The sequence below is a fragment of the Nyctibius grandis genome, chromosome 2, assembly GCF_013368605.1.
Source record: "Nyctibius grandis isolate bNycGra1 chromosome 2, bNycGra1.pri, whole genome shotgun sequence".
NCBI lineage: Eukaryota > Metazoa > Chordata > Aves > Nyctibiiformes > Nyctibiidae > Nyctibius > Nyctibius grandis.
In genome coordinates, this window is record NC_090659.1 from 98323422 (window position 1) to 98337905 (window position 14484).

Sequence of the window (14484 nt, forward strand, 5' to 3'; positions counted from 1 at the left end):
ACACAGATGCATATCAGTGTTTGGAGCTCTCTGGATTTGCCTTAGAAGGCCAGTGTTCTCCCTCTACCCATGACCTCTTCCTTGTTTAAACTGCTGGCTGTTGGATGTACCATACAGACACCATTCCCAGAACAAGGGCTGGAATCCCCCTCTGTGTGGTTCGAGGCACTGGGTAGTCAACCCAGAAGTCATTCTGGATTCCCTCCTTATCATGCAAGAAGCCATACAGACACACAGAAAAAAATACTTTCATAAGGAATTCACAAGGTTAGCAAAAAAACCCTACAAGTCAAATCTGAGGTATGAATCTGGTCCCATATACAAACCTGTCTAGTTGTGAGGACCAGTCCCTTCCACTGCCACCAGCAGTCCCCTTCATTTCAGCAGCATTTTTTCTGTGACACGGTGCTGTGAAATAGCTCTTTTGCCTAGCTCCACACAATAAAAATTTCAAGAAATAGAAAACTAAATTAGCAGCAGACACATTTGAGTGGCTACAAGAACCATTTAGGCCACTCTTGCACAGCAATCTGCTGACAGTTATTTGCTTAGTTTGCGCAGTTAGTACTGTAAGCTTGCAGAATTCTCACTTTTCATTCCTCAAGACAGAGAGTGAATAACCTCATTGCTTTTCTCATTGGCTTGTAATAATTGGCTAATAGTCAATGATATTTTGAAACAACCTTTAAAACTTATTTTGTACCAGGAGATAAAATCAAGTCTACATTATCAGAAGGTATGACAATCACTTAATGACTACACCTTTGATCTCATTTTGGAAAGTGAACAGGAAACAGTTACTGCACTTCTATTTAGTGTACTGCAAAAGTTTCTTTTGCAGACAAATAGGAGCAAATTATTGGAGAAGGCTATGAACAACTCTGTATGCAATTAATTTGAATTCAAGATAACTAACATTCGCTCCTTTCTTGACTCCTGTAAATAGACCTCAAGTCATATATAAAAAAATAGCCAGGAAACAAACCTATATCTTTTCAAGCAGCCCTCATGAAGAACTGATACAATGGCTGATACCAGTAGTTAATTCTAATAGCTATTCAGGAGAATAAACTGGTCAGCATGGTGTCTGTGAATATCCTAAGAGTCCAATCATACCATTTTTACCTGGGTGAGAAGTCCCTCCACACAAACAGTATTTCCAAAATAACTTGTATAACCGAGTGAGATGCATGACAGGGCCCTTAAGATCAGACTTGACTTTAGCTCTGCCTTGAACAAAAGGCAGGACAACAACTTTGTTGCCCAGAGAGAATCACGAAGACTCCATGTATGTATGGAATTATTCTTCTTTGTAGTTTCTCCATATTTAAAGGAGGTTGCCGTTATTACTGGCATTCATCAGCCACAACTTACTACTCCATACTCCACTGCAGCTCACTTATTCTGGTCAACTAGCAAAGGTATCAAGGTCCTGCTTCCTCAGGGAAGGAATTAGAGAGCTGCACAGGTCAGTTACTTGCACATGCATATATATTTAAGATCTGCATAAACACAGCTTGGTGCAGAAGAAGCATTTCTAATTCTATACTCTACAATAAAGTCACAGCAGTAAGTTTGCCCCACAGTAAAAACTAACAGCACTTTGGCAAAGCTAGCATGCAATCTGAAGTACTATGAACTACTTCAGACAAAACAGATATGAAGAACAGTTCAAACTTTAAGCCTGATGCTTATAAAGCGTTAGGAGCATGAATCAGTATTAATACCAAGCTATTTCTGATCATCCATAGCAAGAATGTTCACTAGATGTGGATGATATGCTTCAGATGTCTATTTTCCTCACATTTACTGTCTTATAAATAGCCCACAGCTCTTCAGTTGAATTTCTAAGATGTCTGTGATAGCAAACAGAATAGTCCACATCTACTAAAATTTTGTGGTTTTTGCTATAAGAAGACGTGTGAGCCTGGAATTGCAAAATTACCACGTACCACAACAGATAAGACAAAGCATATCCCCATTTTTTTTTCCTTTTTAAACTTTTTGTCAGACAGCAATGAATCTTTATCACAGTCAAGTCTTGTGAAGATAAAGATGTTGCGCTTTTCAGCTGGCACTTCACCTTTGAGACAGAATTCCACAGGGACAAATCCCAAACCTTTTTTTAATGCCCAGACTGTCCCAGACTTGTTTCTTGTCCAATCTCATGAGCAGTAAAAGGGATTGTGGATAGTCATCTCCTCACCCCCACCACATGAAGATTGCTTTCAAGGTCTACAAATAGAACTTGATTGTAGGACAAACTTGATCTATTGTTCAAAATCAAAGAGTGATTTTCTCCACTAAAATGATCAAAAGCTTCTAAGGTTGGTATAGTTCTTACATGCAACATCAGGTATTTCTCATCAGTGAAATACACTGACAATTCCCACTCATAGCTTCAGGATTTTCTTCACAGTTACAAATGGGAACACCTGCACCTGGTCCTTCTATTACTGGCTATTTGTATGCATTCCAAACCCTTTAATATCTGCTTTCCAGGAACATTTAACCTCTTCAGGGAGATAAAGGAGACCAATTCTATACTCTGAAAAAATGAAGTAGCAGAAATCTTCTGTTTTCCTCTTCAGTATACACATCTTTGTTTGTAGACAGAACTAATTTTAACCTGACAAAGCTTTCTGCAAAGAACAAGAAGCCATCCTCACACTCCCACCAAGGCTGTTGAACTTGCTATAAAAAGAAAAAAAAAAATGCATTCAACTAATTACGTCCCATAAAAAAGCAGGCTTGTTTTCATGCAAACAAGTTCTTGTAATTTTGGTTTTGAACAAGTCCCTGGGAGCTTCATATCATGTCCTAAACATAGAGATCAAACAACAGACAGTAGGTAGTACAATGCAACAGCATATCATATTGACAGGAGGGAAAAGTGCCTGTTGGGGAAGGTATTCACAAAGGTTAATGTTAGCCCCTGCAGGCTCATGCCTCACTGGCTTTCTCTAGTCAGTAAAGAGAGAAAGCCTCCTCCAGAGGGTGATTCAGATCTGAAGATTCATTTAGCTACTCTGAATCTCTCTCTGGAGGAACTTCACTTCCATAAACTTCAGAAAGAGCCTGAAGAGATTAGCCTCAAAAAGATCGTGCTAGCCTTTGTGAATACTTCCCAGTATTTACCTTCCATCAGTAGGAACAGTGGCTGAAATTCACTACTGAGATGTACAGTTGGGTATACTGTACTTAAATCTGAACACTATGTATTGCACATGGACTGAATTTTATTCAGCTGAAGCTTAGCGCTCCCGCCAGTATCACTGAAATGCAGCCTCCACAGCACTACTAGGATGACTGCAGGATTCAGTTTTTTCCACTGCCCCATTAAAGTGCTCCGTTTGATGGCCACCCACATGGTGCCGTACAAAGGACTGCTGTGGCCCCAGCACCTTCAGAATCCACTAACATTCTGCAGTCATACTGGCACAGCTCCTTTTCTCACTCTGACTGCTCATTGTATCACTGGAGCAGCAGTGAGAGCTGGGTTCTCACCATAAATCTAAACACAAAGAAGAAAAATTCTCAATTTTTGAGACCTACTGTCAACAATTTTCATGGTTATTATTTGGTAGCAGCAAGAGAGGCAAATGGTCTGTTAATCTCAAACGCAGAATAAAGTTGGATTTTGTAGCTTGGGAACACAGGGAGGAAAGCCATAGTACTGACAGAACTACTATCAGGGCCATTTTCTAAGTCTTCCAGTTCTTCTGTACTTCATCAGATCATTGAACCTTCCTCCCTGAAAAATTTCCATGATATCTTCAAATTCTATCACATAATAGACTTGAGAAAAGTAAAAATTCTATGATATTGTATAAACAAAAAGAATGATTACAGCTCTTTAAAAGTTTTGGTGGGACTTTTCACATCAATGCTTTACGATTCTGCCAAATTATCTCTTCACAGAATATCTCTAACATAAACCAGCCATTCTTTTACAGATGTAAAATGCAGAAGACTCTTTAAATTGACTTCAGCAAAGGCATGACAAAGTTAATAACAAACAACAGAAGTCTTCCATTTAACATCAGTCAATTTATAACCAGAGCCAAAGACAAAGCAAACGCCAGGTAGAGTTGATTTCCAAAGTATGCCCTGAAGTATGGTTAGACAAACCAGCACCAGTCTGAGGGCACAGCGCTCTTTTCACAATCTTACGACTACTCCTAAGCCCCAGGAAGTCTGGTTCTAAACTGAAATTTTTTCTACACAACCATGTCAAACATGACTTAGACATAACAAAATGAATGTGCAAATGTCAAATCTGCTGTGTTATTACCTAAGTAACAGTGTAAGAAATGTTAGCCTCCATCTGAAATTATTTTTACATAACCCTCCTTTACATTAACACCAGAGCATCTTAATTTCAAAACGCATTTAACCATGATAGCCTTTCAAAAACTATATTGCACCTTTAGACAGGTGGGAAAAAAAAAAGGTTCCTGTGTGTTATATTCCAGTATCAGGTGGTTTTTCAGGTATTGAGTCAGGAGGTCTACAGACAAAAATTACAAGCAATTAATTTGGCTCATCCTAATTAAATTGTGGCATTAGATTAATAGAAACTATGCTCTTTGCCCTTTAAGGGCACTGTTCTGTAGAATTCTGCATAATAAGAATCTTTTGGCTTGAAATGAATCTCAAAGGATGTTGATTAGAAGGTTAAAGGGCAGAGTTTTTAATTACTGTCAAAATCTAATTAAGAATATGAGAGAGGAAGAAAGTTTGCGCTTTTTCATATAATTGTTTATTAAAATAAAGGAAAATCCAGAATTTTACAATTCGTCTTAGAGCTGGAAAATGTTTACAGTCAAATGTCACTTTCAGAAGAGTTTTCCACTATATACTCAATTTACACCCACTCAGAAGGGCATTTTGTACCTCTGCACTATCTGACACATTGTCACCTTTCTAGAGCACGATTATTGCACAAGACAGTTGTATTTGTGACACTACTCATTTAACCAAGCACAACATTGCCCATTGTTCTTTCTGTTAAACTCAGTAAGACAAAAAATGCAACAGGGCAAGATTTTGTCAAATACATTAAATCGCCAAGGACATTACCAGTTCAAGAAAAGCAGCAATTTCTCTAAATAAAATACACAACTGATAGTTTACCCCTGACAATTTATAAACAAGAAGCATATAATCTGAACACAAACATTTTGGTGAATTTTCTATGCTGTTTCCCATGTAACACGCAGTAACAAAACAAGACTTTTAAAAAGAACCAATCTAAGTTTACTGAAAAAGGAATGACATATTTGACCAGCACCTACACATTCCCAAATTACGCTGCAATCCTTCTCAGCTGATGGCACTTCATGTGAGGACATTAGGTCTCACAAATTCTCCGAAACTGCATTTAACTTCACAATACATCAAATGAAGTTTTAACACATAGAAACCACTGTTCTCTCCTTTATCTAAAATATCTGCAGCAATTAAATCTTACAATTACTTTGGAACATTTGGCAGTTATTTACTTATTTGAGTAATAAACCCCTGAAATTTCCCTTCTATTTGAGCTTAATACTTGAACCATGTGAAAACTGTTCCTCTAAATATGGAAGTAAGTTTAGAAAAAAAATAAATAAAAAAAAAACCGAAAAAGTTCTAGCACTCAGTAGGAACAATTTCTTTGTAGCAAAATCATAACACAGTTCCCTCTTCCATCAAACAGGCTCAACAATATCCGGTACTTTAAATATCTATTGATTGTGGCTGTGTGTTTACCCTTGTGGTGTCAGTAACACCTATAGAGAAGTCCATCTTTCTTTCAGGAACATAACATGGAATCAGCCCATTCTTCTACTAGTCAAGGAAGAATCAGTGCATGAGTTTATATATTTTGACAAGAAAATGAAACCTTATCTCTGTTTCAAAAGAAAGTCAAATCCTGGGAAGTCATTTTTGCTAGCTTTAAAAAAGGCCAATTCATTAGTTGCATTTTGGAGTTCCAAAATAAATAGACCTTTGCTGCATGGCAATGTCACTTATTCCAAAGCTTTCAGTAGACGTTAAGAACTCCCAACTCGATCTCTGGGAATAATCCGTAGATCTGAACCATGCTTTAGAAATACATTTCCTAAACAAACAAACAAAACAGAATATGTTACCAATCAACGAAATAAAAACTTACCTAAACAAGCATAAACATTTAAAGGATAATAATGTTAGGTCAGTGTTTAACATCTTTGTAGTAATTCCTCTAATACACCAGAAATACATTTTTAGTGTTTCCATGGAATTTCATCTTACCCCTCTTACTTCAAAGAGCTCTTATTTTTAAATAAAAATACCAGACCCAAAGTCATCTAATAAGACTTGCAAGCTATGGCCTTTCAAACTTTGCAGTTCCATACCTGAATGTCTGATTTCACTTACATGCCATAATAATTTCAAGACCAGGAAATGCAGTTTTATGTCTCCATAATTATTTTTTTTATCTTAAGGTCATTCATGCATATACTAATTTTTAATTCTCCTTGGTTCAGTACTTACCTGCTTCTAACTTCAGAACCTCAACTGTACTTTTCTTTTAGGAGGGCTCTCCACATATCCAAGCATCAGTCAGTCTCATTTTAGCATAAAAAAATCTTGAACTTCATTTTTATTACTGTATAGTCACAATCATTATGGTCTTTTCAAGAGGACATAGTATGAAAATTAGAAGTTTCTAATACTTAGATGTCTGGAGTATTTTCTGCTTGTATTCAGGATTGTCATTCGGGCTGCTATTTTATTCTATTAAATGTAACGTGAAAATGAAACCACTTTGCTAAAAGTGATGCATTATTTAATTGTTATATGGAACTTTTTCTTGTTTTAACTTTATACTGCTACTGCACAAAACAGAATATATGTAATTCTACAATATCAGGTTTTAACAATATCTACCTATTCTTATTCATCTTTGCGTTGACTTGTAAAAACAGGGTAATTGTATTTCCCTCCCAACCACCCCGTTTCAGGGATGTGGAGTGCTCTCATAAAAAAGATTAAGATATTTAACATTTGTTCAAGTTATTAGCGCATTGGAACAATGCTACCCTTTTTCAAATTTCACTTTTCCGGCATGTGGATCAGGATCGAAACCGTTCTACTTATTCAACATAATGAGTATTGGAAAATCAGTTCAAAAGAACTTGTTATCAGAAGACGTTCTTTTTTTAGAGATCTGTCAAGACCACAGACTGAAAAGATCTATAAACCTGCTGAACACAAATCCGTCACACCAGCAAACCACAGAACTAAGCTTACAAATCTAGATGAAAGTATCCGTATTGCAATGGCTATCATAAAACTCTAAAATTTTAAAACAGGCCACAGCTGCATCTCATGCAGACAGCAGGTCACCCCACCTCTCAGTCTGTTTCCACCACTAATATCACAGTGGTTTTATTAAAGTTATGGTATACTATTCCTGAACTATCAAGGATCTAAAATTGAAATCACGACAGGAATTAAGTGCTAAGCCTAGCTTTTTCAGCTTTCATTTCACCTGCTCCATGGAATCACGTAGGAAGAATGAAAGTCATAATTGAGGAGTACTTTTACTCAGAAAAAGTCGGGAAATAGTGGAACGGTACAAAACCTCTGAAATCCCCAAGGATTACTAAGATTTTATTCCTAGATAATCATATTTCGGGAAGTTTTTGAAGACTAAAGTAACTGTTCAATCTACAGGAACTTTAATATATTAAAAAAAAAAGGAAGGGGAAAAAAAAAGATGTTTTACCCTACCAAGTTTCTGAGATATCAATTAATACGGCTAAACATAAGGTTATTTGTAAATTATATATGTTTACTTGTAAACTGAGGAGGGATTTTGGTCTGGCTGTTGGGTTTGGTGTAGATTGTTTCTTGGGTTTTTTTTTGGGGGGGGGGGGGGTTGGTTTTTTAGGTGGTTGGGGTTTTTTTCCAGTTTAAGGGCAACATCACACAGCATTATCAGGGCAATGGTACCTTCTATGTTAAAAAAAATAATCCATGTGCAATCTATGCGCCTAATCTTACATTTGCAGATAAGATTAAGACTGTGATGAAAACATTTTGCATCTAGATACACTGGATTTATCTGATCCTTGATTATGAGGTGCTGTCTTATACTACTACTAAATAATTCCTCAATATTTGTAAGAATTTAGGAGAGGTAAAACAGATCAATTGGAGATGTGAATTCAATACGCATAGCTGCAAGCATGATGAACTACCATTTGGCTGTTTTTACTCAGGAGTCAAGTAGTCCTAAATACATTTACTTTATGGATTAAGCTACAACCAAGTGGAGCTACATAACACAAAATGAAAGTATACTACCTTAACTTAAGCAACTGACTTTACCTGTTTTGCCTAAGTATTCTTAAGTGGTCATGCGAAAACGTGGCTTTACCTGTGGGTGATGATCTAGATCTAGTAGTATTAATTAGATCTAATTAATAATTTTATTATCTGTTTTTAATACACCTGGTCATGGGACCATGATGAGGCCAGAACCAGCTGAGGAGTCTGCCTGAGGCAGTACAGCTGTCAAATCATAATCCAGGTGTCCTAAAGGCAAGCCCAGGAAGGACAGAAACCTCCAGTGAAGCAGAAAGACAAACATTCACTGCATCATTTTCAAATGTTGCTGATGCAATCACAGACCTCAGAAATGGGTCACTAAACTTAAATGGTTCCTTTTACAACTCCAAGAAATTCCTCAAACTAAAGTCAAGCAACTGCTCTTCTAACTATCAGATACTATTATGTGCTTTGCAAGGACTTACTTCGTACTATTTATCTTACATAGCTAAGTATGCTGATAATACCTGCTTTCTTATTCTCTCTTTAGATCTGAAAAAAAAAAATGGTGTGGTATCTTCACTAAAGACTGGCAGACAGAGGGCACAAATGAATGAGACCTGGCAGAGATTTCATGCAGAAAACAGAAGCAGTGGGTCTCCATCAACTGTTCATCACGTTTGCAAGCAGGAGTAAATTAGATTCACAGTTTTCACTGGATGACTGTGTTCCACAAACACCAAAGCCATTTTTATTATTTCTTAGTAGAAAGTTACAAACATTTCTTCCCTAACAAGATCTGGTGGACTTGGCAGTGCTAGGTTAACAGTTGGACTTGATGATCTTAAAGGTCCTTTCCAACCAAAACGATTCCATGATTCTAAGATACTCCACTCCACAGTTAACTCTCATCTCAAATGGGTTGAGATTAGATTACTGTAATAATTTCCAAATTAATTTAAAAGTATAGCTTTTCAAGAACAAGCCCACAGAAGCCTGCTTCCAGACAACAGACCATTATTAATACAATTCAACATCTCTACATTTCCATGTATTTCAGCAGGTGATGGGGAAAGGCTTTACACTTTTCTGTGGCAGAGATAACTCTTGTTTCATAGCAAGCCTCCACAGTTGAAATCAGAGATTTCTAAAATGGAATCCCTTGGTGAGAACAAGACGGCTATTAGCAAGAAGATCCTCTCTTCTTGAAAACATGCTTTCCAAAGCATCTAGAGTTCCTGCTGTAAAACCGAGTATTATTTTTTTAAACATATCTCATGAGAAGTACTGCTAAATAGCAAATACTACTGTACAGGTATAGCGGGGAAAAAATATAGCTATTACTTGTCATTTCAGTAGCATGAAATAGAGTATTGCTCTTTTAAACTGCACACTAAATAGCTAAGCTCTGAAGATCAGAAGTGCCTTATTTTTTCACAGACCTAAATAAATAAATGCTGAACAACAGTTCTGTGGATTTAACCTTTTATACAATAGACTGACTGTAGTTTCCAGCTACTAGGTAATGCTTCTCCCATTTAAGAAATCAAAACTTAAAATATAAATCAACCCTGAGTGCTATGCATTAGTTTAAAAGAAAAACAACTGAGGTTTTTAATACTGGGCTTCATAAATAATAACTTACCTGCTGTCTGTGCAGGGTTTATTCCTATACCATCTAGAAAAATAAATTAAAAAGAAAAGAAAAAAGAGGGAAAGATGAAACAGAAATCTACTACACTAAACTTACAGCTCAAAAAACATAATATACCAACAAGATATAATTATTACAACGGGTCTTCATGCAGCTATTTCACAGAATCACAGAATGGTTGGGGCTGGAAGGGACCTCTGGAATATCTCCAGAGAAGTAGACTCCACAACCTCCCTGGGCAGCCTGTTCCAGTGCTCTGGCACCCTCAAAGGAAAGAAGTTTTTCCTCATATTGAGATGGAACTTCCCATGTTTCAGTTTGTGCCCATTGCCCCTTGTCCTGTTGCTGGGCACCACTGAGAACAGTCTGGCCCCACCCTTTTGACACCCACCCTTAAGGTATTTCTAAGTGTTGATAAGATGCCCCCTCAGTCTTCTCTTCTCCAGACTAAACAGACCCAGCTCCCTCAGCCTCTCCTCGTAGGAGAGATGCTTCAGTCCTCTGATCATCTTTGTAGCCCTCCGCTGGACTCTCTCCAGTAGTTCCTTGTCTTTCTTGAACTGGGGGGCCCAGAACTGGACACAGTACTCCAGGTGTGGCCTCACTAGGGTAGTGTAGAAGGGGAGGATAACCTCCCTCGACCTGCTGGCCACACTCTTCCCAATGCACCCCAGGATACCATTGGGCTTCCTGGCCATAATGGCACATTGTTGATTCACTTCCTCACATCACAGGAGCCAATAAGAAACCCTCAGCACAGCAAATCCAAGCTATGTATTTGGACAAAACCAAATTAATAACAGAAAAGACACTTTTGCTTTTATGAATACCCCTTCACTGAAATTACACTACAAAAACTATTAAAAAATATATATAAATTATATTCTTACCATTTGTTATAATGGCACTTGTTGCTGCAGGAACTTTGAACTAAATGAAATAAGAGTAGGATAAAATAACATAAGAGACATAGCTAAAGCAGAAAATATATGGAGGATATTCAAAGCAATTATAATTTTAGCTGGTTCACGTACAAAAAAATTATGAGAAAAGATTCCCCTCAGATTTTTAGATATAGTGAAATAAAGGTTTAAAGTCAAAGTTGATTAGATACCTCAATACAGAATGTGAAATTTGTAGTACTAAACAACTAGTTAAATCCAATTTGTGTTACTCACTGGATAACATATAAAAGTTAAGCATCTGCAAAGTTAAGAAATATTAGTTCTCTGTCCCAAGAGCTTTAATCACTGAGGAGATAATGCACTTCCCCTGGTGACCAACATCTTTGTCCAAAATCCAGGGCTACAGTTTGATCTTCTCCTTACATTTTTTTGCATAAGGTATGTGAAACTGGCATCTGAATCACGATACACAGCATAAGTAACGTTAAGCTGTGCTGTTCAAGGAACAGAAAACACTCATAGAAGACAAAAATTGTCTCTCATTCTCTTCAATGCCAGTTCACAAAGGATTAAAGTAGCTTCAGTCCTGGGGAAGGTTCTAACAGTCTTTTTTGTTCTCTGTTTACAAAGCATTTAGTTCTGCCTGATCTCACAGCAGTGTAAAAAGCTTTAGTAACACATCAGCAATGACAACTAAAAACAGTGCCATATTCTGAAAAATCAATCATACGTTCATGTTATTAATTTCTATTTAACACTGACACAGGCTAATACAGAAGTGCTTCACACTGTTTGGAGGGGGAGTTAATAAAGTCTTTTTTATTTTCTTTAAAAGAAAGTACTTATTGTATAGACATTTAATGGAATTACTCTAGTGAGCATTAACAACCCTGGGCTCTTTTACATTCTATCACACATTTTCAATACTTCTCATGAGCCTCCAAAAAGCATCTACAATTGCTTATAAAAAGATGCTGATCCAGAGTGGTATGAGGTCAATCAGCAAAACTCCCATGGATGCTCCAAATACATCAACTAAAATAATGGTTCGTTAAATGTGAATATTTAAGTAATTAATTCTTCTCAAAATCCACTTTACAGAGGACCCTATCACTAACAATGTGGTTCCACGAGTAGGTAGTTAACAGGTTTGATGGCAACCCTCCCACCAGAAGTGGCCCCTTATTCCTTGTATCTCCAACTACTCAGTCTCACTCAGTTTTCGTGGTCCCTCATACTAGCATCAATGGCATGAATCCAGATTAGAGAAATAAGAGGTGTGAAGACTAACCCAGAAAGAAAAAATAGCTTGGTCTGAACCCACACTCTCTATGATGAACCTGCAGCCGTATGTTCAAAGGGGTGACAGAAGGGAAGGAAGCAGCATTATCCAAGTCTTATTTACATAAATCTGGTTTTTGAATCTAGCTTATATGCCTAATCTCAATACCTTCTATAATCAAAAATTTTATATCTTTCAAAGTCAGAAATTACTAGAACTGAATGTGATAAGAGTTTAAGAATTTCCTGAATAATTCTAAAGAATTTGCTGGATATTCTACACAAGCAATTTAAAATATGAAATACTTAATTGCACTATCTTTTAATTGTGTTCACTATCATAAACTTTTCCATTATTGATATAAAATGGTTTAATTTAATTGCAAAGAAGAACAGGAAGTGTGTCAATACCTGCTATTGATGTGTAAATTGTGCAAGAATTGCTAAGCTTAGGATGATGAAAGTTTTGGCAGACCCCCACTGACACCAGTGAAGGTTGTGCCCACGGGTATCTAACAAGAGCACTCTCTGTACTGAATTAACCATTGCATTTTACCATCAAAAAGCTTTTGCTTTCAGGAATGTTCAAAAACTTAAACACAACGCCATCACTTTCTACTTACTTCTTCAGCAGCAAACTTCAAGACAGCTGTGAAAGGTGTACTTTCAGGCACACTTAACCTGAAATTACAATGTAAGTAAATACGTGAATCCTACTACAAACTAAACAGCAACTCTGTTTGTTGCTAAACTACAGATTAAAATTTCACTTTTACCAATGGTAAAACTCTCGCCAAAGCTGTGGCCGTACTATTTAAGGTCTAGATCAAAGCCCAAAAAGCAACGCAAAGATACACATGGCAGTAAAACAAAGGAGAGAAGCCTCGACAGGTGAGTTAACAACAGAAAACCGCCTCTCGCTTCACACGGAGGGAGAAAAACGCCTTTTCTACTCCTGAGAAAGCCCTGTCATCATGACCACTAAGAGCCACGCGTACGTTTGCGCTGCCGCAGCGCCCGGGCCCGAGCCCGGGCCCGGCCCGCCACACCACTCACACTTTGTAGGGCAGCCGCGGGTCCGAGGTTAGCGTCACTTTGAAGGTGACCTTCGACCTGGGGAGAGCGAGGAGAAAGCACTGGGTTAGGGGTGGATGGAGGCAGAGAGGGGCCCGGCGATGCTCGGGGTCGCTCACTCACATGATGCTCCCGACCGTCGCTCCCGCCGCTCCCCACCGACACGTCAACCGGCGCCCGAGGGGGCCTTCGCGGCCCCTTCCGCCGCCTGAGCTGTCCGCGGCACGCCTGACTGAAAAGGAAAACTAAACATGCCCCGCCGACCGCTACGGGGAAGGGAGCGGGGGCGTTCTGTCTCGGAACCCGACTGGCGCGGGTAAAGGAGAGGCTGAGGCGTGGAAGAGGTGCACCGGAGAATGGCAATGAGGGTTTTTAATGAGGCAGTAGCTCTGGCTGTTCCGTGTTGGAGGTAGGACCCCGGTATAGGGACCCTGCGTTTCCGTAGGCGTCGTGGAGTGACGGCCGGGCGGCCCCCGAGGGGAAGTGGGGGGAGCAGGGCCGGGCCGGGCCAGGCCAGACAGGAGCGAGGCCTTGGCGGGCGGCGGGTTGCGTGCCCCGCGACGAATGGGACCGATGGCTTGGCGGGCGGCGTGCCCCGGACCCGGCACGGCTGAGGGACAGCGGGGTGGCGGCCTGCGCGCCTCGCACCGGGTCGGCGGGGTCGGAGGTGCGGGGCCGTTAAACAGAGATGAGTCCCCCTTCTTCTGAACAAATGCCAACAAGGGACTGCTGGATTTAAATCTGTGCTTTAAATATAACTGCGGGTGTATATATTTTTATATATGTGTGTGTGTATATATGCAAACGTATACGTGTAATGCCGCGGGGTGGGGATGGTTCATCCTTGGGTTTGGTTATCTGAGGTTTCGAGTCCCTGTGTGGCGCTCAAACCAGATTGGTCTGCAGATGCTTGTTGAAGTTACTCAGAGAAAGACGGATACAAATATACACTGATTGCCACCCTCTTCGTTCACATCTTCTTTAAGATGGGGGAGCGAGAGGTTGGAGTTTTGGCTGGGTAGTGATGGATACTTTTATGACAGAAAAATAGCAGATTCCAGTTTTGTTCATCCGTGGCTTTTGACAAACTAATTTCTTTTAAAGGCTAAATAAGGTCGCATGGACATGCAGAGTAATCTTTGTCTTTAATGCTTGTTCATCTGTTAATGCAGATGATGACTGAGTTTCCAACTCTGGCTATGTTGGTATTACCATTGTAGAAAATATTTTGCTAGACTGCTTTCACGTTTTCTCCAGTCTCTGTGG

The 14484-nt window shown here is 39.0% G+C and overlaps 1 protein-coding gene across 1 annotated transcript; it reads right to left on the reverse strand.

Annotated features, from left to right (window-relative positions):
- Positions 1 to 4739: 4739 nt before the first annotated feature.
- On the reverse strand, positions 4740 to 13414 carry UFM1 (ubiquitin fold modifier 1). The gene is made up of 6 exons (XM_068425463.1): positions 13342 to 13414; positions 13201 to 13257; positions 12768 to 12825; positions 10849 to 10888; positions 9950 to 9982; positions 4740 to 6106 (listed from the first exon to the last, which is right to left on the reverse strand). Coding segments are annotated over exons 1-6 (258 nt in total). The 5' UTR covers positions 13344 to 13414; the 3' UTR covers positions 4740 to 6038.
- Positions 13415 to 14484: the final 1070 nt, after the last annotated feature.

Excerpts from the sequence above, each read along its gene's own strand:
- UFM1 (XM_068425463.1), bottom strand. Across the intron at positions 10,889-12,767 it reads TGAAGTTTGCTGCTGAAGAA|TTCAAAGTTCCTGCAGCAAC; the intron begins GTAAGTAGAAAG and ends TATTTCATTTAG. Across the intron at positions 9,983-10,848 it reads AAGTGCCATTATAACAAATG|ATGGTATAGGAATAAACCCT; the intron begins GTAAGAATATAA and ends TTATTTTTCTAG.